This window comes from Taeniopygia guttata, chromosome 4 (assembly GCF_048771995.1).
Source record: "Taeniopygia guttata chromosome 4, bTaeGut7.mat, whole genome shotgun sequence".
Classification (NCBI taxonomy): domain Eukaryota; kingdom Metazoa; phylum Chordata; class Aves; order Passeriformes; family Estrildidae; genus Taeniopygia; species Taeniopygia guttata.
Window position 1 is genome coordinate 27,733,905 of NC_133028.1, and position 24,593 is coordinate 27,758,497.

The 24,593-nt window shown below is 40.1% G+C and overlaps 1 protein-coding gene across 9 annotated transcripts in view; it reads right to left on the reverse strand.

The window, feature by feature from the left end:
• Nucleotides 1-499: 499 nt before the first annotated feature.
• The window catches only part of DLC1 (DLC1 Rho GTPase activating protein), a 214,348-nt gene continuing 190,254 nt past the window's right edge, over nt 500-24,593 (reverse strand). For all 9 annotated transcript variants that reach the window (XM_072928209.1, XM_072928207.1, XM_072928208.1 and 6 more), the window contains 12 exons: nt 22,648-22,729; nt 15,686-15,749; nt 11,520-12,949; nt 10,241-10,417; nt 8,155-8,314; nt 7,717-7,915; nt 5,615-5,828; nt 5,094-5,208; nt 4,054-4,275; nt 3,391-3,608; nt 3,049-3,222; nt 500-2,474 (listed from right to left, as the gene is read on the reverse strand). In XM_072928209.1, the coding sequence (XP_072784310.1) occupies nt 2,354-2,474; nt 3,049-3,222; nt 3,391-3,608; nt 4,054-4,275; nt 5,094-5,208; nt 5,615-5,828; nt 7,717-7,915; nt 8,155-8,314; nt 10,241-10,417; nt 11,520-12,949; nt 15,686-15,749; nt 22,648-22,729 (3,176 nt within the window). In that variant the 3' untranslated portion in view covers nt 500-2,353. The remainder of the gene's footprint in view (nt 2,475-3,048; nt 3,223-3,390; nt 3,609-4,053; nt 4,276-5,093; nt 5,209-5,614; nt 5,829-7,716; nt 7,916-8,154; nt 8,315-10,240; nt 10,418-11,519; nt 12,950-15,685; nt 15,750-22,647; nt 22,730-24,593) is intronic.

The window sequence follows — 24,593 nt, forward strand, 5'->3', positions numbered from 1 at the left end:
TGGCCTCCCCTTTGGCTTCATTTTATTGCTATGTGTGCTTTAACTTTCTCCAATTACTTCTACACTTGCCTTTTTTGAAGCAAACCTATGACTCCACAACTCATCATGTCCTCATTCTCTCTTTAGAGAATAGGAAAGCAACGAATCATTCTCCAGCATTGCATTCTGCTGCTTTCCACCCTGTTAAATTCAAGCATACCTTTCTACAAGACCGCAGCAAACCAGAGGTTTCTTCTCACTATTATAAAAGTATGAAGCAATTGAGTAGGGAATGTTTCTGTCCAGCTATTTGTCATTGTGATGTCCTGTCTTCCAAAAACTTTGAAGAAAGAAAGAAAATGTTGGTACCTGCCTTTAACAATTCTATACATATCAGCCTGGGAGGAGGGCAAGGGTGGCTCTGCTCTTGGCAGAGTAGGTGAAGAACCAGAAGTAAGAAAAACACCTCCCCCTCTTGGTATGAGAGTGGAAGGAAGAATGCAAAATAATATGAAACTCATTATGAATATCCAATTTTAAACATTTAATAGTGCACTTATTGAGTATATTCTGTACAGACATCTATAGCAAGTTAAACATTTTCCTTTCTCTCGCGTAGATCATACTCATGTAAAGCACATTTACAATAGAAAACATAATTGAGGTACAAAAACCCAAAAAGAATATCTGAGGTATAAATACAGGTATATTTTAAATAATCTTTATCATGCTTAATCTATGTTTGACAGTACACTGTGGGCAAGTATACATGTTTACAATAGAATGGTATGTACAACATACAATTTTACAAATTCAAAAGTGTTTTATGTAGAAGAATATACAAGTTTTTCCTACTCATGAGGAACATTGTTACAGGAAGTACTACATTATTTGCCATTTATTAAAAAAATCTTCATCAAAAAAGCTTAAAATAATACTGACAATGGTAAAAAAGTCTCAGTCAAGATTCCATCTTGCAACGCATTCATACCCTAGCCACAAAATACATTTATCACTTAATACTGCACCTTGAAAGCAAATCTTTACCTTTACAGTAAAACCTACAGAAAGGCGTCTTTCCAGAGGACCTCAGGACTTCCTACAGTTCATGTAAGTTGATTCTCAAGAAGGGGAGAATATCCCAAAGGGGTTTAAAACACAACAAAACCAAAGACAAAACTGCACCCCCCTTTCTGCCTCCAAATATAACCTTCCAAACTGCTCACATGCAGGTTCTGTTCATGTTAACATACAGCTTTTAGAAAAACAGGCAAAGGGGGGGTGAGTAAGAGAAAGAGTTTGTGTGACTCTCCCTAGCCAAGTCACCCCAGCTGCTACTGCAGGAGTCCTGCCACCTCCTGGCACCACAACTCCAGTGTTGACTTTTTTCCTCTTGAGCCATTAAAATACAATAAAATATATGAAAGTTCATTAAAACACCTATAGATAACACAGGTAGGAGTAAAAGCAATAGACATTTTTGTTTTTTAACAACTGATGTTATTGGCTCTCCTCACCATTGCAGACATTTGATTTCTAAGCCGCTATGTTGCTCAAAAGTGTATTTACTTAACATTTGCTATAGAATTGCTCATCACTCCTAAAAGATCATCTGGATAAGGAGTGGACAGTAGCTGAAGCAAGTCTCTTGTAACATCTGCTTAGGGTTTTCAACAAGTTTAGAGCTGAGCAAAAGGCAGAACTAGCACATTCGAAGGATGGCTACTCCTGGTCCACAGGGGAGTCCCATTCTAGGTTGAACTGTATCCAGCATACTAAAATCCATTCTGGCTGCCTATCAGTGTACCAGACACATTTCAAATTCAACTTCTTCTATCCTTTCAACCATTAACACACTCATTCACACTTTAATCTCTGTGCAAACCTTTCTCTGCTTATCTCAGTGAGAACACATTGAAGAGTACCAACTATTCCAGTGGATACACCAGTCCCTCAATGCACTACAAATAAAATGACATGAGTATGTACATAAAGCTAAGTATTTCACATGGGAATGATGAGCCTTCACCATATTTTATAATATATTTTGCATTTAAAGAAATTTGCTTCTCAGAAGCAATTCAAACCATCTAATAGTAATTTTTTTTTTTTTAGATTTTTATTTTTTGCACAGTTCTCCTATGTTTTCCAGTCAAGGCCTACTATAGACCTTACACAGACAGGAAGCAGCTTTAAAGTGTATGGTATGGCCACAGTCCTATAGAAATGCTCACAGTCAAGTTCTCACGCTGTCATCCCTTCATGACACGACTTGCAGGTGGAACCCAGGGCCGGTCTGCAGCGTGCAAGTCTCAGTTTTGGGTAATGTCTATATTGCTGAGGTGGGGAGCACATGGCTGTTCCTCTTCAGTAGTCACCTGGATTTTACTTCCTTGCTCTCAGGACTCTGCTGACTGAAAGAGTCTCGTATCTTAACAACTTCTGATGCACACAAGTGTCCAAAAGACTTGGTGTACCAGTCTGGCATGTGGCCCCTGTTGCATGGAAGAAAAAGGAATGATGAAGAAGATACCAGTCACTTTGTATGCATTTTCTTAGTCACAATCAAATCTGTATCTAGTTGGTTAAATACCTGGCTAGGAAATCTCCTTAGTACTGCTTACTGCACAACTCAACCCTAGTAGATTTGCTCAAAAACAAGTTTGCTGCAGTAAGGAAAAGTTATGGAAAGTTTTGTGACAACCTGGTTCTCTTTCCTAGCTTAGTATTAAAATTAACATGTCCTTGCATCCAATATGACTGTTAGAGGAAAGGTTATACCAATATATACCAATATATATACCAATATATATTGGTATAACCTTTATATATATACCAATAGTGGTAGTGGAACACATACTGGAGGCTTCTAATGCAACAAACTACTGCTGCCAGATGTGCACTGAAGCCAGCTTCCTGTGACATCTCAGAGACCTGTGTGCTTGCCTTTGGGAAGGATGTACTACTGGCCAAGCTAAAGTCTGTTGAACTGTCTAAGTTTTCCACTGACCACACTGAAACTATACAAGAGAAGTTACCACCTCCAAAGGACAAAATGGAATTTCCTACCTTAAATCAATTCTGCACATATAGGTGAGTTTTGATTTTCCTGACCCGCAGGGCTCAATCAGATACCTCGACAGGAGCACATTGACTCTAACACCTGCCACAGGAGCCCGGTCGTGGTCCACTGAGGTTGCAAGAAGCACACAGGCTCCTTTGGGGAAGTTTGTCCTCCATGTCCTAAGAAAAAAGAAGAAAACCAAAAATCTTTTATTTGACAAATAGTAAGGCAAGCATCTAAGAAGAATTCAAATTAGGCACAAGTAGATGTTTACCAATACAGCTGATATGATAAAGAAATAATCAAGGTTGCCATATGTGTAGGATATAAACATATGAATGTCTTACCTTAAGACTACGAAGTCCCTGGCTGGGTGAGGTGCCATGCTGTTCTGGACATACTGGTATATATCTGTCTGGCTATCCAAAGGCTCAATTACTTTGGACTCTATAAGATCTTCATCCCAAAGATGCTGCTCTTTAAGTAAACGATTTAAAACGTCCTCTGGTGTAGCTGAGATTTCAATGGTAGTTTTCCATAATCGGAGTGGGGGACCTTCACATACCTAGGGAAAAGTAGCAGAGTCCTTAATTTTACTCTTCCTTACACTTTCTTTTTCAAGTTTATTTTTTTAGAATCTTATTGAAACACTTCTCCATCTGGTAGTTCTGAGCTGTACAAGATCAGGGATGAGAAATTTCTTTCTTACTGCCTGCATAGTGACTCAGCTTGTTAAGGCTTTGCATGTGTGAGTTAAGATGTGTAAATTCAATACAGTGAACATTCCTCTGTTTATCCTCTGGATAAACAGAAGAACACAAATCAGTGTATGCAGGGAAACTACTGCTGGGAGACATGGTGCTTCTATATGGTGTGCAACTGCATCACGAGATCAAGGTTTTTTTCTATTATCTATCTGCAAAGTAAAATGTGTACTGAACCTTCTGTAATAACCTACGTCACAAGAGAGCTAAACCCCAGAGCTGTGGTGTGAGTGGCAGGGTGCATACCTTCTTGTACGCCAGCTCTGCTTGCTCTGATGTGGAGCAACTGACCCAGCCTTTAAACTTCTCCTTCATCTCCTTGAGCAAGTCATCCACGCAGTCCTGGAGGTAGCAGTGGTAGTCAGAGGGCTCAGTGTTGCTGCTGCTGCCCCGGAGCTCCTCCAGGCTGAGGGGACGCAGGTCCTGCTCCGTGTATGAGTTCCGACCCCTGCTCATTTCTTCCGGTATCTGAGAGGTGACAAGGGTGAAATCATCCTCTTGCAGCTCTCTCCCCAGATCACTGCATTAGTCTAGCAGCTCAATAGCCACAGGGACACATGTATGTTAGTTTTCTAAGTGATGGGATGTGTATGTGTCAGGTTAAGCACTCAATATGAAGAAATGCCAAAATTAAGTTTTTGACTCTGATTTAACTCAAATTAGTTTCTCAAATTTATCCTGCAAACTGAAGAAAGAAAGGAATTGTCAGCTGCAAGAAAAGAGACAGGCACATCTTCAGTTGAGTGCTCTAAAAAGATTTGATGACAGTGAGGAAAACCAGGACTCGACTTGTTGGCTTCTCCATCACAGGCCCTAGAGGGAGCATGCTTTACTTCCTACAGATCCCTCAACCTTTGCTTTGACAGTGTTACATTCCAAGATGCTTTTGTGGCCTGCCTTGCTAACTCCTGGGAATTTAAGTATAAAATGAGCACTGAAATTCCTGGAAATAGCTTCTTGCTTTGTAGTTAGAGCTGAGGTTCATAGACCCTCATGGCTGCACAATAAAAATTTGAAAATGTATTCCAAATGAAGCTTGGATGCAACAAAAAAGTGCCAAACCTGACTTGAGAGCACCAGTGCCAACAAAACAACTCTCCTCCCTTCTGGCACCACTTCTAATTAATGTATGCACAGAGTTCAGGATGAAAAGGTTTTTAAAAAGCTATTTATTATGTGTTAAACTTCATTAAAATACAGAGACATTCCTAGCTTTTCAGTATACAGCAGATCTAAGACATCTTAATCAATATTCCAGCCATCAGTTTTGTAAACAGGTGTTTTACCTGAAAGAGTTTCTTGCATTCAGCAATCATATGAGCTAGCCCTTGGGTTGCAGCCAGATTTTCATTTAAGTCCTTTTGATCGGGTTTGCCCAGGCTTGGTTTCCTTTGCATCACCCTTCACAGGGGAAAAGAGCACACACATACACAAAAATCCAGTTATTTGTTGCAGAGCAAGAGACATGCTTGGGAAGAAAACAGTAGGATTCCCACATCTGCTAGTGATATAGAGAAGTGCTGTCTCGTACCAAATATTGGCATGGTGTTGCAAACTTCTCTTGCTACTCTTTCTAAGCCTTTTATTTGGAAACTCCTTCCCCCACCCACACTTTTTTCTTTCTTATGAGCTTGTTTGTATTTTAACAAATCTCCAACAAAAGGTAAGGATCCCATAACTGGTCTGCAGCTGGTGCTCTCTGAGGGGATCACAACTGGCAGGATCAATCCCAGACTGCGCCTGTTGCACATCACTGCCAGCTGTGCTACGGGACCAGCAGCAGTGAGCCCTGCTCCCAAAAACCTACCTTGGGGAAGAATTCTCTCTTTTGAGAGTGTTCAAGTGGAAGAGGGAAGGTGCTAAGCAGACAGCCAGGTTTGTTGGTGTCATCTGGTTTTCCTTCACTGCAGCTGTGACATCACTCAGGAAATAGAGAAGAATCTGGAGGACCTCCCTGTTCTCATCAGGTAAAAGCATAATGGCAGCCTTGATAGCCTGGAGACGCTGATCCTTTGGCACATCTGCATAATATTAGTAATTCTCTCATCAGCCCATTGATTTTCCACACACACAGCATGAATACATCCCAAAGTAAACTCCAGCTTCAAATATTTGACTCGAGTTTGAAGTGATTTCCTTCAGGATGCATACCATTCGTAGGAAATGTGAAGGAATGTTTTTTAACCCACTGGTTTAATTACCCTCAGCTATTTCCTGCATCACAAGAATTGCAAGCAAGAAGCTGTACCTAGGCCAGAGTTAATTTTAGATTTAACTTCAATAGCTACATGCTCCTGCAGATGCACTATAAGGACAGAAGCCTGGATTCAGGTAGGGAATGAGTAAACATAGTCCAGCCAATTTAGAAGTTCATTGGCTTGCAAAGACATTAAAACATGAATGCAATTTAGAATAGGTAAATTAAATAATTTAGCTAGAAAACCTTTTCAACAGTGATGTCATAAAATATCCAGAAAGTGCTTTACCGAACAGAGAGGGTTACTTTATTGAGCAGATCATTCAAAGTCATGCGGTGGAAAAAGAAAGTCTGCGCTGTGAAGCCCCATACCATTAAACAGCTCCTTGGTTACGAAAAACAAACAGCCATTGGAAAGATTTGATGTGTCTTTATACAAAGCTTTCTCCTCCAAAGTTGAAAGGAACAAAAAATGAAATAACCCAGACCAGATCTGCTTCTTATAAAGTGATTTCCAATAAGCCATCTCTAAAGACATCAGAGTCTGAGTCCTCGAGCATTTATATCATCATTAGCAGCCTACCACCCTCACTGCATATCTCATAATACACATGGTGCTACCCAGATATTTAATTGGTATTTGCTTTGGGCTTCAGCAACTTTGTATGGCTAGCAGGTCAGTTTAAAAAGCAGTTTTAAGCAAAAATCCACTGTTTTCCACACTCTTCTCTCAATCAGTTCAAAGCGCATTCAAGCCATGTGCATTCCAGTGTGCAGTCTGCTGCATAGCACCCAAGCAAAGGGAAATTTTTCCCTTTGCAGGGAAGCAAAATTTACAGCTGTTTTAAGGCTCTTTGCTTTACACAGAGATAATACTTCCCAACCACCTCTGGGGATTCCTCAGACCTACCACCTGCAAAAGGAAAGGAACAGAAAATCTGCAACGCTCTGTCAAACTTTTTTTGGCTCTAAACCCATAGACCTGCTGTTTAATCTGCATGGAATTGGAGAGTCTGATTAATTCTCTCCACAAACCTGTTTGGGAATCCAAACACACACACAAAAATGGTCTGTATGGTATCTTAAAACATCATCTCTGGAGCTCTGATGGAAATTCCTGTAACCTTTTTGTATTTATTTCTTTTCACAAGCATTGATAAACTCAATTTTTTTATGTGATTTCTTCTGAAAACATTATGGTACTTATTTGCAAAGTAGCTACACGTCAGTAAAAGAAAAGCTTACCACTTAGAGGTTGTTTTTAAACAGCTGAGGTGAAGGGTAGCAGGAAATTAACTATAAGAAAGTAAAAATTTTTGGTAGCTTTGCCAATCCCCTTAAAAGCACTGAACTCTGTTCATGTAGTGTTTGCTCTGCTTGTCTACTTAGCCACATGAGATGTGGCTTATTTTCAAACCATAATATCAAGTATGCTCAAAGAAGAGAAGTAAATTTAGAGCAGGTGATGAAGGATTTATATGTTTTCCTGAATTAGAGATAAAGGGGAAATTAAAAGATCTTGTACTATAAATTTTAGAAAACTACAATACAAAAAATCCACTCATTAGAGCAGCCTGAACTGTAACAGTTGCTGGAGAAAGGCAAAGACCAACATAAGAAACACCTGTAGTGCCCAGAGCAGCAGTTTTACAAAGTTCCACCCTTGCTACACAAATGACCATTCATTACCTGCTGCAGAATCTCACACTTACACTGGTATATCTGTAAGAAGGTCTCGGAGAGTTTGTTGGTCATGAGAGGCTCAGGGAGATCACGGAAGAATTGCTTTAACATGTCTGCTACATCATAGGCAGACTGGCCTTCATAGTTGACACTGTCTGTGGAACTCTCATTCATCTGACGCAAAGCCTGAATTCTTGATTTGACTCCAGATTTCCTAAACAGTCCAACCTAAATACATGTATAAAAGCAAATACATTTATAAGGAATCTAGAAAATCTAAAATGTAAGCATGCTCCTTAGCTTCTTAAATATGGGCTCTAATTTTGTGGAAAGCTTTCCACACACTAATTATCTATTTTGTCCTGTTTTGAGTCTTTTTCCAGCCTGACCCAGGAACAATAAAAACTCATGGAAAGCTGGGCTTTGGCTGGTGCATGCATGTGGAATAAGAGAATAACAAAACACACCTGATCCAGACAGTGGTTGCGGAGATAGCGCATGGCTTGCTGAATGCTCTGGGGAAGAGGCTGCCCCGTGCGCTGCACGTTCACTTGCAGTGGCACTCCAAACACATTTCGGTCTTTATAATCTGGCACCTTTATTCTTTTCATAAACTTTGGTACTGCCCTATTTAAGCAAAGGGAATGACACATTGAATTAAACCTCTGTTTATTTATCTTTTGTATTTCCACTAATTTGGAAAGTAAGTGACATGCTTTTAGTGATATGAACAATAGTGACAGTATAAATTAGTTAATCCACTCCGGGCTGGAAAGGGTGAGAGGAAAGAAAACAAGAGTTTCTCTAAGAGAAAGGCTTGACATTTGGGGCAGTATGCTGCCTGTAAGTATTAATGTGGTGCTACTCCATCAATATTAGGAGGACGAAAGCTACAGGGTAAAACTGCAGGGGCCAGATTGAATTGCAAAAGAGTCAAAATAAATCTTGCGGTCAGTGACCCCTTATAACACTGCTTCTTTAGGTTTTAGGAAAGATGGGCATTTGAACAATGAGCTTTTGTATGTCAACTACTTGTTCTGCAAAGTCCTCAAACTGGGTCCACCACCCACCAGTGTGCAGAACAGCAGGAAACTGATGTAATACATTTGAGTTTGTCAGCTAAAAACTTCAGCTCCATAAACAACCCCTTTGAAGGACCCCCCTCCTTGTCAACCAGTGACTTTTGTTACCCCCACCTCCCACTCCAGTTTCATTGAGAGGCCTTTCCATCTGCTTATGACTCCAAGGAAAAAGTTACTAAACACAAAAGAATGATTTACCCCTGTGTCCCCCAGAGTATTGGTTTTATAAAGAAGAAAAAAAAGGCACTAAAATGTGAAAATATTGAGGTCATTTTCCTAAACAGGGAGGAAAGCTAATGTCCAGTGTAACAATTAATAGGACACAGTAGCAAGGAAAACAGGGAGACATTTAACATTTCAACATGCAGTACAGCTATAAAAACAGTGCATTGGATTTACAGCTGACTAATCTGTTACACAGAAAAACAGAACCAATTTGTATTGCCATATAGTTAAGTTTAGGGATTATTGATACATGTATGAATAATACTTGCTTTGTCAAAAAACATGCCAATGGAATGTGAAAAAACACATTGCGATCTCCACTGAGAATCTGAAGCATGCAGGGATAACTGGTCAATACTTATTTCTGTCTTTCAGAACAAACAACTTCTGTATTTAGAAAGACTGACATAATAACAGCCTTTGAACAGGAGGTACTTTGATGCCAAAGCTAAATACTCTCTATGACTCCTGGGGAAGGGAGGAGGCTGGCCTGTGGTAGGGACAAGAAAAATTTTATTTGCGTCCTTTGCATCCTGAAGGTTACAAAGGCTGCAGTGCAGATACCATAATAAAAGAGCTTTCTATTTCATTCGTCTGACAAAAAATATTCAACTAGGTTTCAAACACCTGGCCACAGCAGAAATTGCTGCCTACAAAAAAGTGCCACGGTTCTCTCAACCTTTCTACTTCTCTCCATGTCTTTTGCTAATTTATTTATAGTGTCTTAGAAAGGGAAAACGGAATTTTGGCTATTACTACTAGATACTAGTAGTAAGAGAAACTTACACTATCCAATTACATCATTATGAAAAGGAAATAATGCAAAATTTAAGAATAACTGAAAAAAAGTGAGCCTATTAAGATTGGTTACAATTTCTGCCACTGCTTGCTAACTGCTTGCTAACAATAAACAAGTGGTCCTTCTTTTGCTATAGATACTTCTTCCTCTTCTGAACATCCTCCTCTTCTGAAAGCTGGTCTGTACTTCATCACTTTGGTTCCCTCACATGTCCCCATAAACACATCTCTGATGCCTAATAGGATTACACTTACGTAAAGGGTTAGTGATTTTAGCCCCATCTTAGGAAACCACAAATCATTGTCAGCACAGGCTAGAGGAAGAAGTGCAAATATGGAAAAAGAGGGATTGGATGGATGCATTACATCTTTCCAAACATTGCGTGGGACAAGCACAACTGTCGTGCTTGCACAGTTGGGTTCTCTATACACAGCACTGTGTCCTTACCAGCTGAAACCATGCTTGTTGGAAGGTGTGTACTTTTCCAGGAGAGCAGTCAGCTTCAGGAGAGAGTACTTCTGCAGCAGGTTCATCTGTGCCACGGACTGGCAGTTGATCTGCAGTGACGCTGAGCTGAGGCTGGGCCGGTGGGAACTCTGGAAGCTGTGCCACCTTAGCTTGTGCCTGTGGAGAAGATGGGAGGCAGAGAAAGGGCAGGTTACCGAAATGTCTCTTCAAGGTCTCTGCAAGACACGTGCAGGAATTAATGCAAATGTACTGCTGAGATCCCTGCCCTTGGCAGCTGCATTCTTCTGAGATTTCACAGGCATCAGCCAGCGGCGTCTCTGCCTCACCTGGCGTGATGCAGCATGGGCAGGGGCTTCACATGGGAATGTGCACTCTGAGCTGGCCCACAGCTCAGTGCTAGCTACACAACCATGCCCTAGCAGATATCCTCCAAGGGCTCCAACCCCTTTCTCTTGAAGTCCTTTCAGTATTAGGCAGTAGGAATAAAAAATATCCATTAAGAAAAAATGGCATGAATTTTTAAGACATATCAAGTAGGAACTCTGTGCTTCTGAAAGTCCCGTTAAGTTTATACAAGCAGCTGTAGATGACTAAATGATTTGCATCACTTTTAAAGGAAAACTGGAAACAAAGCTAGAAAAATTAAAATCCTTGCTCTGCTCACACTACAAAATACAGCCATGGTAAAACTCCCAGCAGAATCTGGAGGCCACTGGAACTCCCCTAGATTCCACTGTGCTACAGTGATCAAGAGAAAGCAATCCAGTCTCATTTTCCCTACAGATTTAGTGCTCTAGCATGCTATTAGAAACAGCCTGCTACTGAAAAATGCAATTTTTTGAAAGAGTCTAAAACTCCAGGCTTTTACTCCATATTGACACAAACCAGAACATACTTACTCTTGGTTCTCCTAGCCAACTTAAAAAGTGATTAATCCTACTTGATGGCCCTCCCCTCCCATGCACCATTTCAGTTGGAAGAATTATTGTGCCCCAAAACTGTGTTAACATTGGTTTTTCAATGACAACTCAGGCTGAACATACAAACATACAGCTATGAATTGCAGGAACCACAGAGTCTTGCCCAAATATTTCTCCTGTCCATAATGGTTTTGGGAAACAATGGAACAGCATATGTGTGCTTGAACAGCCACAGCTTCTACTGCACCTTAACTAAGTGTGGTGCAGCTACTATAGAGCTGCTCGGGTTGGAGGGGACATCCCCAGGCTACCCCAAGTCCTAATGCTTGTGATCTCACCTGCTTGAACGTGTCAGCGATGCACCAACCCCAGAGTCTCTCCTGTCCTGGATCCCTGTGGGCTCTTCTGTGTCATTCAGTGAATTCCCTGTACTGTCGAGGTCGCTTGGTGTTCTTCGATCATTGTCTACATCAAGGTGAATCTGCTTTGGAGAAGAAGGACATGGGGAGATGGAGTCGAGTGCTGAGTCAGAATCCCCTTCATCTGAGAACTTCTCTGACCACTGGTTCACTATTCTCTGCATCCCTTTGACATGGTATAGGATGTCGTCTAGTTCTGGGAATATGTCTTCATTTTCGAGGTCGGCCAGGTCGCTTGTACTGGAATACAGGATTGAGCCTGGCACATTGTCGTAAATACTCAGGCGGCTGCTCATCGAACTGGAGGAGTTGCGCCTTTTTCCCATGCCTAGCTCTTTGGAACTATCACCACTCTTCTCCCTCTGAAGGGTGAGGTGGCCATGTCCATGGAAACTCCCTGTCCTCCAGTTCACAGAGGTGTTCCCTTCTGTAGGGGAGAAGTTGCCATTGGAGAGCGCTTTGGGAAAAGTGCCGGGCTTATGATCCTCAGGGATAAAAAACACGGTGTCTTCCGCAAAACTGCCCCGGTTCTTGAAGTTCTGCTCCATCACATCGCTGAACGTTGACTGATTGAAGGGGTCAAAGCCTTCCAGGTACATGCCCACCCTTTTGTTGTAGGCACTGAGGCTGCGTGTTCGTGTGACAGGACTGGGTGTGCTGACAGCACTGCTCGTCTCAGACTGACTGCTGCTGCTGCTGGTCTGGGTGGAATTGGAGACACTCCTCTTTCGTACCATAGGGAAGTTGATGTGATTGCCATTGAGGGTGGAAATCTCCACGCAGTTAAGTTGTTTCAGTTTATCCTCATCCATGCCCTCCTGCAGGATTGGCCCGCTAATAATCAGGCCAAGCTTTGAAGGAGCTTTGCTCTTGCCATGGTGAGAGCTCTTGATTTTAAGACTCTCCATTCTCTTGAGCAGGCTCTTTGTTTTGGACTTGGCATTCTTCTCATTGGCTTTTGTGTTGAAGCTGAAGCTATTCAGTTCCCTGGGCGAGGGCAGGCTGCTGAATGAGTCATCGTTGGCTACAAAATTGCTCGATGAACAGACGCTCACTACCGAGTTTGTCCTGGTGGTAGACGCCTCACTCTGCAGGGTTGGTTGGTGGCTGCTGGTGCTGCTGATGCTCAGAATAGAAGCCACCTCCTGGCGTTCGCTGAGGTCTGTGAGCACACTCTCCCGGCTTGCTGCGTTCGTCAGGTGAGGAGGAGTTTCTGGGGATGGGATATTCAAGTCCGGTTTTGGAGGGAAGACATCAAACTCTTCAAGCCTCGACCACCTCTTGCTGTCCCTCTGAAAAGTCCATTTGCCACTTATTGCACAAGGTTCATCTTCATCTGAATCTTCACTCTGCAAAGAAGAACCCTGAAAGTAATGCTTGCAAACTGCTCAAAAAGCAAAGGCAATTGCATTTAAATACAATGTCCACTAAACTGCTTTAAGCATGACCTTGCTCTCACTGAATTTAAAGTGAAAACAGTCTTACTTCAGGGAGAGGAAGATTAGGCCATAAAGCCTGTCACGGGAAAAGATAACATGGTACAGGCAATATATTTTAATTGTTTTAAAATGCAAAAGATATACCGTTCATAAAAAGAAACAAACAATACAATCTATTTTAAATTGTTCTATTTAAAAAACCCTAGTATCCATAGACTTAATTAATTGGTCACAGTGGATAGCCCCTCACATCAGTGGAAATTCCTGGCATGCATAACATTTTAAACTGGAGTCAGTCAGGGGTTGGGGTCCCTCTGGACTTTCTCCAAAGCTACACTTTGTTGATAGTGGCTATATGTTTATACTCCTCTTTGCAATTACGAGATGTTTCTCATACATTCTGAATTTTAGTGGCTTAATTCTTTACCCATTTGGGAACTCTGTGACTAATGAGACAACAAAAGAAGCTCCTGCACTGGTAGAGTGTGATCGCTCCAGGCTCTTACCTGGTCCACTCTTCCTCCCACAGGCTAGCAGCTAACATTTTAAGAATGTTCTGTGAATTCTCTACTTCAGTCTAGCTTCAGGCAAACTTTAACACTCACAGATAGTGAGCGGCAAGAGCTCACTGACAGTGTAGCACGTAAGTAACTTGTAAATAACATGTTTGATGTATGAGTAATGCTTAGAGTACAATTACACATACATCAATTACGCCTACAATCTTTTCATCTAAAAACTGAAAGGGAATGATCCTGACATAGTCGGTCTTCCAAATATATGGAAAGCTTCATGTTGTAGGAATAAAACCAATGAAGTTATTTTCATATGACACCATGAAACCACAAAATAATCTTTGGTGTTTAGAGTAAGAAACACTAATTGCCACCCAGCTCCATGAATTTAACTTCATTTGTTTAAGTTGCTTTAATTTAAAAACAAACACATATGCATGCCCCCAAACTGTAACTATTTGTGTGCTAAGACTACAAACATTTATTCTTTGAAAAACAAGTAAATTATTCATATTTCAAGTAGTTTATGAATGCATAGTTCAGATCCTGATTATCTCCTACTTTTACTTTTTTCTTTTTATAGAACATTTCATCAGCTCAGGAAAATAAGTGAAATACTGTATTTATTTCTTATGACTAAATACACATGTGACACAGAGCGAGCATAGTTTTCTTTGCCTCCTCACTCCTGCAAACTACTTTTGTCCATGATTCAGATGAAAACCAAGAATTCTGACTTGCTTATTAAAGTTTTCAGCAGGAAAAAAGTAATCTGAAACTGCCAGTGGATAATAATGATGGTTTGGGGGTGAATGAGATTGATTGGAAGAAAAAAAGGAGAAGTAATGTAATTTTAATTTGCAAAGAAGTTAGTGGAAACATAAAGAAACATGTTTCTGTCAGCAAAATTCTTCTCTAGTGTTAAAAAGCTTTAAAAGCTAAGTATTGATTTTATTGACATAAATAATGAAAAGGAATAGGCTCCAAGTCCATCTTCCAGAACATGGGTGGTGAATGAAATGCAGGAAGAACTGAAACAAAAAGTAACATCCAGACTCTGCAAGATTTGAGGTTTGGATCTGAAGTCAGGTTTGGTCTGACCTCTAATACCAACACTGTTAACAAGCTTCAGGAAAAAAGATGAGAAATCTTCTGGTGGTCATAAATGGCAATCCAGCTGTCTACCCATACTTTTAAGGAGTTTCTACATATGCTGCCTCAGTGTGTTATCTTCTGGAGCTTGGATGCTCTTTCCAACATACCTCAAACAGATAGGGAAAGAGGGGATTAATTCCTGGTAAACAACCTCAGAGCATTTGTATGCATTCTTGTTAGGGGTAGGGCAGCATTGTATTGCCTTAACTCAGTCATCTTTATCTGCAGTTGTCATATCCCAGGGGATGGTATCAATTACTGATCCCTCCTAGGACACACACATAGTTTTAAGACAGCTATTGAGTGGTACCTTATTAGCAAGTTGGTACTACCTTACTGAAATTACAGTACATGCTTTCTTATTTCTTACCCTGCTCCACAGGAATCCTGAAGATTCAGGAAATACTTTTAATTCCTGCTGAGTTCCCTGGAAACATGCAAACTTTTTGAAAAGATAGCTGTTGTATTCTGAAAATATATTGGAAAGGAACCAATGTGCTTAATCCTTTCCTTTGCAGGCCAAGCACAGCCTAACTGATAGTGTCTACATCATAATAAAATAATACAACTCTAACGCGATGGCAGAGAACCAAAACTGAAAATAATGTACAAGATGGTGGTCTAACATTAAAGTCAGCTCAAAGTCACTCAAGCCTACTCTGTAAAATCCTGCCTGAGTGCAGGCAATAGGCATCAACAACCTCACTGGCAGAGAAGTCCAGTGCCTTTCACACTGGAAGCAGCATCCCAGGGAAAAGTTTTCTAGACAACCTTTATCCACTGCCAAGCCTTGCAATTTTCACTCAGTGAAAACACAAAAATAAATGTAAGCAGATTTTTTCCTTTTTTGCTGTGTCCTTGCCAGGTTCTACTCAGGTGTAATCCTAAACTGAAACTATAGAATCTGCTAGATGTGGGGGTTTTTTTCAGTTTTATTAATACATAGTGCTGTAACAGAAGAATTAAATGAACTTACCCTTTTCCTGTGGGGACTAATTTCTAGCTTCATCACTGCACATTTGTTTAAAGTATTTAAGCGCCTGCAAAAAGCAAAGGAAACCATATTAAGAGAATACAGCAGTGTTTTGACATAGGCTACTCCAGTTCAAAGCTTTTGTGAAGGTTGTCCCCAAACTGCTCTGCATACAAATAGCCAAAAGCAGAGTTACAATTAGAGCCCTAATTTACTTAACTATTAACCCATTACATTTGGCTGTACTCTAACTTCAGAGGGAGAGATGGATGACTACTTGTCACAATTACCTGAACCAAAGTAAAGAGAAGTTAATGGAAACTTGGACTAAATTGAGAAGTACATCACATCCTACAAATTGTAATCATTACATTTGTTCTAAATAGCAGACATCTGAACCCCGAAATACTCAAGCTTGATAGACTAAAACTATCAGAAAAGTTTTCCAGTTTGACACTGTAAATATGTGACTATATTAAAAAAGCATTCTGTTTTCAAATTGTACTTTATAAGCTGAACCTTCCCAGATGAAAACTTATTTTCCACTTACTAGATGCCTATTTTGCTTTTGAACAATGATTATTTTCAATACTGTCCTGGGACAAGACCATTTGTCAGTTAAAAAAGAAAAAAACAAAAAAAAACCCGGAACATAGACCCAGTTTCTGCTTCCTAACCTGAAAGTTTCTTTCATATATAAAAATATTTTTCTGAAGGGCTAAAAATGAAACAAAAATAAATTGCTGCAGCAGCAATAGCTAAACAGCCTCTTCATAAAATGTGTCAGCAGTCTGGATATATATACTGAAGTACTCTAGCAATACATATGAACATTCCTCTATTCCTCAGTAAACTAATCTGGTCATCTGGTAGGTATCCCTAAAACAACCAAAAAATTATCTTTCTTCTTCTCTCTTCCCCAGTCACTCATTGTGCAGGACTGAGCACAAGCAACTTAAAACACAGCAAAACTCAAGTGCTGTTTGTGACACAGCTCCAAGGCAGGTTAGGCTCAGCTAAGTGCAGACTGCCATGGTCTCCTGCTCTTCTCCATGTCCCTGCCTTCCCAGGAACTGTTCCAAGAACATGGTTCAACTAAAATCTGTACTGGTAAGGTGTGATTAGAGAACTGCCTGTGCTACAGCAAGGCAAAAGGAAGAAACAGACTGGGCACAATGCAGAAGGCAGAAAAACTGAAGCAGCAGCTTCATGGAATGATAGTTTAGTCCTGTGTCAATACTTCTGCTCATGAGGCTGTACTGTGGGTTTGATGAACAGACTAACTGAGCTGAAAACCAATTTTTCAATACTTCTTGGATTGAATTTCCCCGGGGTCAGTACCCTGAGCTGCATGAAGAGTAGTGTGTGCAAGGAGGAGGCACAGTCATAAGGCTGCCCCTTTCATTAAACTGGACCCCAGCCCAAATTCAACAGAAGCAAAGCTGAGCTTTAAAAAGCCTTTATTTATTATTATTCCAAAGGAAGTTATGTAATTTTCACATACAAATTCATCTGAGTGAAATGTAAAGACCCTTTTTTAGTTTTGAAAAACTGAAAAAGAAAATAAATGCTGACATGCCCTATTGCTTCAAATGAATTTTCTCAGATTCATGAAACTTGTACTTGGGTGTAGAAAATGTATGCACAGGGAGAATTACTAGTTTCTTCTCTTTTCCCTTGCCTTTTATGCACAGGATTGGCTGCAGATGGTATTTACACAGGGCTTGATCCCGAAGCCATCAAAGAAAATGGGAAAGCTGCTACTGATGCTTTCGCTGCAGGTCATGAAGCAAAAAAGAAAAGACATTTTGATCTATAATTAGACCCAGCCACAACACAGCAGAGAAGAAGAGAAACAGGAAGAATTGCCATGGGTCAAATAGCAGGGCAGTGGCAGGTTAAAAAAGTTATCCAGATCTCTCTTTTTTATCCAGATTTCATCTTTGCTATGAATTTGGAAGGCAAAAGGCTCAGTCCTGCAAGCTGCAGCTGGTGGGTACATGCACAAGTCCGGTGATTTCAGAGGAATTGTATTTATGGTGTGGGTGAAGGGTGAATGTCCCATCTACATGCTAGACACAAAACTGTTTGGTTTTTTTTCAAGAGGCCACACAAGCATCTGAAAGCTGCCTCCCTCTCTGGTATAAACACATTCTCCTCTCAAAGTCCTGGACCTCAACACCAGGAAATATTAAACCGGTTTTTAGTTCTATATTGTGTAATAATTTACAAATTTCACAGTGTTGCAACCTTTGACTTATGCAGAGAGAAGTTACCACTGAATCCCTGGATCAGGCTTTATCTAGCTCCAGCCTGTCTGACCACTAATAAAGACAATCTCTGATTTCACAAAGATTACATCCCCAGACTTCTCTCCTGCTCAACTAAAACCCCTGAAATAGGTGGAAAAGGGTAAAGCAAAGACCTTTATTTTCAGAGGTTATTTAAAAAAATATTCTCCTGGCACACACCTCACAAAAATTAGTACAAAGGCAAGATAAGGTAACCCCCAATGAGTGAGGTTAAATTCAATAGCAGTGAGGCAAATAAAGTCTCTGTTACATATTTCACAGGGATGCATCTCAAAACCAGTTTCCCTTTTAAAATCTAAATGCTCTGCTGCTATTGCATCAGGTCTGCAACTTCCATTACATGCATCACACATCCTGCTTCAACTTCTGCTCAAATTCAGGATTGCTAAGGTCCTTGAACTACACACCACTGAAAATACAGTACAATATGCAAAACTGCCTTCCAAATACATTAGTGTGTCTCAAAATCTAAGCTTACAGTTTGGTTTGTCAGGATGAGATTTACCTATACAACTGTCACTAACCTTCACATATGCTTTGCAGCCTATAAGCACATACTCATTTTCTACAGATCTCATCATCAAATTGATGCTAGCTAACAAACCACAATTTTCTCTTCTGGGTCTGGACCTTCTCCTTTGTTAACTTCACTCCCAATGGAGTGGATAAATTCACTTATCATTTCCTTACTGACAGTCAGCAGACCTGCCTCATTCTTTAGGTTTGTCTTATTCTGCCCAAACCTGTCTCAGTAACACCTTCCTGAAGACGAGATGGGAGACGGAGGGACGGGGCAGGATTGCTGCAGACAGCAGTTACAGCCACTTTCACTGCCTGACTGTCTCAGTCTCTATTCTGACTATGCCTCCTACCCTGGCCACTCTCTACATGACTGGATGACAAGATAATATTCTTTCCCATCATTTAGAGAAACGTCTTTGAGTCAGCCCTCTCTATATATCTTCACATCCAGATGTTACCTCACTCCCATGGAGCAGTCTATCTCCAAGATGTCCCTTTTCCTCACTCTCCATGGACTCTTACCTCAGTTCTCATCCTCTTTCAACCCAGCTCTGCAAATCCCTTCCTCCTGAGGGTGACCAAGGCAGCAGGACCTGCCTCTCCATCCTAGACCCCAAGTCAGCCCATATCAGCCCTGAGTGGCCATTACACAGCCTGAACCTGTTGCACTCAAATCATGAGGCACTGGAACTTCTCTCAGAAATTATGCAGATGAGGCATTTTTATTAGTCTTCTCAGAAATGGCCAAACTAGTTTAGCCTGAACTTCTTTTAAGAGAGGCAGCCTGAACAAGACACTCATTATGAAAAACTGCAGTGTGAACAGCTAACTTCTAAATTAAAATGTGGGTTTATGACATGAAGTCTTTTTTAAACTAGGTACTAGTCAGTTCTACGTTGAGCATAACACCACATAATTAATTATGTTCTCATTAGCAGAAGTTCTCACCCCATGCACACAAATAAAGTAGTAGCAATGCAGAATACTGGATTTATGCATTTTAAATTATGATTTTGAATTTGAGGAACTGTGTGTTCTAGCTTTAGAGTTTAAAATATTTTCTTGATGGAGTTAAATTCATAGTTCTGCTTATACAGCAAAGTCCATCTCCATTATACTTGTAACTAGCTGTCATACAAAGGCCTTCTTGTCTCAGTGGATAGCCTCTACTTTGGCTCCTGGGGTTTGTCTGCATGTTCTTCTGCAAAGGAGGTCAGCTCTCCACAGACCAAATGATACAAACAGTGAATACATTACAACCAATTTCTTGGATGTGAAGTCCTGATGATAAAACATTTAAGAAATCTCTTGCATATATAGTGAAACAGATTCCTACCCATGCATGAGGAGATTTAAAAGGATTTCCATGATGGCTTGCTATGTATTTTGTACTTAGCAACAACCTCTAGGATAAACATGTTTCAGTACTTAGTTTCATCAGCACATGATGCATCCAGTTATCCACTGGAGATAAATTCCCAGTCATTAATCTACATAAAGATTTTTGAAACCAAGGCCAGCAGTGGCTTGCACAGTCACTAAAGAAAGCATCCAAGAAAATTAAAATATGGTCATCACTCTTACATTTGTAACATTTCATGGTAAGATCACTAAATTACATTTCTTAAATTCTTTCTTAATATGGCACACTTACTGAGTGCCATTTGCTATCTCTGTAGTTCAAGTTTCAACTTACTTTTCACTTGAAAATTTTCCTTAAAAAACATACTGGGGTGTGTTAAAGTTAACATAATTTTCCCGTTTACATTAATAAGTTTAGTAAATAACAATTAGCAATACTGTTCAGACGTAAGCTATCATTTGAAATGCTTCAAACTTAAAACAGAAATCCCTGCCACTGTGATTTCTACAGTCTTGTTTAAAACAATTCTTTCACATACAGTTATCAGAACAAGGTAATTAGAATTTCTGGGAAACACTGGCTGTTACAGAGAAAAGCAGATTCTCAGGACAGACCTCTTACTATTTTGTTACCATCCACTGTGTACAATGTTCACTTAGCTCTGTACTGAAAGTGCCAATAACTCCTAAAGTATTCTGATTTTCAGTCAAGAAACAGCCATAGACTTACAGTTGTGAAACTGCTCAAAGCCTTTACTGAGTAAACCCCTTTACTGTTTACACACCGACTGTGGCATGAGTCAAAATAAACCCAGACTGCAGGCAGAAAGGCAGCATTCCAAACTGTGCTTCTCCACCGTTTTTAATGAGCTTTGCAAAATTAAACACGGAGATGTGAAAAAAAAATCGAAAGGTGGAAATGTTGTGATAATGTACTGCTTTTGGCTAACACACACAATAAAAGGCCAAATTCAGACATCTGAGATGGTTAACTGAATTACTTCAATTTTGTTTTGAGGTGGGATCTGAATGATACTGGAGATACTTCAGTGTCAGCTTTAAAGTTATTTTGTAAAAGATAACTCTGATGTGTAAGCCACAGGCTTCAGAATGATACAGTTCAACCTTTAAAATGTTTGTCTCACAGAGATATGGGAGACATGTTGCTATTTTAAACAGTGAGAAGCAATCCACTATGTTTTTTTTCCCCTGTGTAATTAATTAATCCCAGGTTAAAAATATTCTTGGAGGAGAGCACCAAAAGCAAAATATGCTAGCCTGACTGTATTTTGTTTTCCTGGCGAGGGAAGACCATGCTTCTGGAATCAGCATTTATTTGCTTTACTGTACTTTCTGTTCAATGACTTCACAAGTTCCAGAGAACACAAATAAGCAGACCAACACATCATATTTAAATACCAATGGAATAGATGTTCCACATTTCAGTAAGGCCCATCTTGCATGAATTTAACATTAATGTGATTTTTTTCCCTCCTAATGACTGGACAACAAATCTGTTTTCTTAATTTGAAAATCCTATAGATATTTCTGAAGAACTTTAAATTCCAGTCCCTCTCTTTCCCTTCCAAGTATGGCAGTGATGGCATTAGAGCACTATAAACTTAAAGCTGTTCTTAAAAGGGTTTTGTAATTCATTAGAATTCCTGACATTTAGAGTTGCACACACCATGCATGCAGTATCCAAAAGCATTCATTTTGCAGGCAGTTTGGAAAGCTGCCATACTGAAGGACAAAGCCATAAAACTGCATTTATTTATAGGTAAGAGGAGATATGAGATGTTAAAGCTTTTTTTCTTTTGCCATTTAAGATTGTGGACTCGCACTAGAGGAGGTAACTGATGGATGGATTAATGTTAGATGATGTCAGATGGGGCCATTGTGATTGCTTATATAACCAAACTGGTAAGGCTGAGGCTGTAGTTCTGTAAAAAACACCCTGTCACACACCAGCAAGTCTTGCTCCCTCTTTTTCTCTACTATCCCTTCTCCTTCTGCAGCTGGCTGTGGGATCCTGCCCCATTCTTCACACCTACTGTGAGCTTCATTATGGTTTTTCACTGATTTAATTTACTAACCCAGAAAAAGACTATCAAGACCCTTTCTGCGGGGTGAGCCAGTTGAACTGGTTTGTGGAAGGAGCCCATAAACAACAAAGATAAGTTAATGTGAGCATGTGGCTGAGGGCAGACCTGTCTTTGGAGTAGTGATAAACTAATAGAATCCCTTATATTACCTCTTTCAGCCATACCCACTTTACAGGGTGATGCACTGAGGCCAGCATGAGGGTTTGTATACAGAGCACTTTGTTTATATACACAGCATTCTGTTTGTATACACAGCTGCCCACCAAGGTAAGAAAGGAGAGTGATGGAGTGCACCAGCATTGCTTTGCTGATACTACTTCCAAAACCCAGTTCCAGAGTGGGAATTGGTGCTGCAGTTGTACGTGCAGATGGCTATAGCCAGCACAGTTCTGCTTTCAAATGCCTAACTTGGGATTTAAGAAAGATAGCAAACAAAGAGGAGTAATAAAAAATATGCCTATGAAATCCCTTTCACAAAGATTCCTGCCACTCGCCTCCCAACTTTCTTTTAAATAAGATCCCCAAACATTACTTAACCCAATAAAGTATTTTAATGAAAACCCCATACTTTTGTGTGCTTTTTTTGTTTGTGCTTTTCCCAGGTACTTTCTACTACAAAGGAAGGGTTTTGTTTCAAAATGCAGTGTGATTTTTATTCACCTACCTGCATAACGCCTCAATAGCATCTCTGTCCAGAAAGTCGTGCTCTCGCTTGACTAGAGCAATGTCAATTGGAAAAAGGAGATCTGCAAAAAAAGAAACAGATCAAAAATCAAAGTGACACTCATTCCCAGTGATGCACTATTTCAAACAACCAGCTGCCTGCAGCTGAGCCCATCAAGATGCCAGTGATTGGTGCTTAGGTAAACACATGCTATCACCTCAAATGCCAGAGGTGCTTCCTTTTCATCTACAAATTTTTGACATGCAGCGTTGATAACTGAGAGTTCATACACAGAATAGAGGAAAAATTATTAAAGCAGAGGTGAAACAATAGGAGATGGAAAAAGGCAAATGCAAGCTTCCCTATCAGACATCAGAAGTGTAAACTAATTCATGCTAGCTTTATTTAAAATAAATATGCAATCTCCATGAAAATTCTAATATCTCACATTAAAGAAAAAAGGCCAGTAAATGCCAAAACTCTGTGAAAGAATGAAAAAATAAAAAAAAAAACCTTGAATCTCCTTAGCTGTTATCAAGCTATTTAAGTTTGACACTGTTTCATTAACGAGATATGGCTTGGAACGAAAGCAAGCCAAGCTGCGTGGAGACCATACTACCTCCTTTCCTTAGGAGATTATTTAGGTAAACAACTGGGAGAGTGAGGGGGAGGAAACAATGTTGGCAGAGAGTTGAAAATTTACTACAGCTCTGAAGCAGCAAACACATATATATCATTTACTGTACTCCACAGATTCCTGACTGTCATACAGGTCCTGATCTGGCATTCCTTGCACAGCTAAGACTCCCACCCAAAGCTGCTGGTTCTTCAGGGAACACAGAAATACAAGGTCAATCTATGAGCAGACTGATGCAGTTGCACTCAATTTTTCTGATCCAAGGAACTATCTACTAATTGTTAAATTTCTATAGACTGGGAAGAATGAATTGAAATGAGGAAAAGAATTAAGACTGATATTAATTTCTAGAAAGGTACTTTCCACACTAACAGAAAATGAACTCTATGAATTTTATGAAATTAATTCATTTTCTGTAACAACAGAAATGAATTCTATGTCCTCATTTTCATAGCATCATAGAATGGTTTAGGTTGGAAGGACCTGAAAGTTCATCCATTTCTAAGCTCCCTGCTATGAACAGGGATACCTTCCACTAGACCAAGATTCTCTAAAACCCATACAACCTTGCCTTGAACATTTTCAGAGACAGGGTATCCACAGCTTCCACAACTACCTCAGGGATACAAATTATGACGTATTCTGCAAAATGCTAGAAATTCTGTATTTTCTACAGAAAACTGCAGTTTTAGCAAAGCAAATGGCAAAGGTTCACTGATTAAAGTCCCATATTGAATGTACACTGCTTGGAAACACACCATACAGACAACTTCTTAGAACTCTTGTACTATACCTAATTGATTCACAGGTCTCCCCTTCAGTGTTTTAAGTAGAAGCTGCAAGTAAAGAGGGTGAGCACATCTAACCCGTAGTTTTCAGCAGTGCTGATGTAAGTTTTTCCACTGCGAAAGTTGTATCTTTAAATGTCCACAAGAGAACGTGTGAGAACTTAAGTGAGAGAGGTGACTTGAAAGAAGCTGATAGTCGGCATAAGATCCTTTTTTTAATGCTTAATCTATGCTATTGCTGGCTTTGTTCTTGCTGCTGTCAGGGGGACTTGCAAAGGACAATGGTATATTGTTTTTCAGTAAGGACAGCTGTCCCTTCAATGGGTATGACTGGTCTTGCTCTCACTGCTTCTCTCACCTCTGTGGTCCTTTTGATGTTAGGCAGAACAATAGAAACTTCATGTAAGTTTAGAATCTCTAGGTAGGGTAATGGTCCTACACAGGTAGGATATGTTTGCTGAATGCAAGTAGTTTATTAGGGGATTTTTGTCTCAGCGTTATAAGAAACCCACAAGCCCACA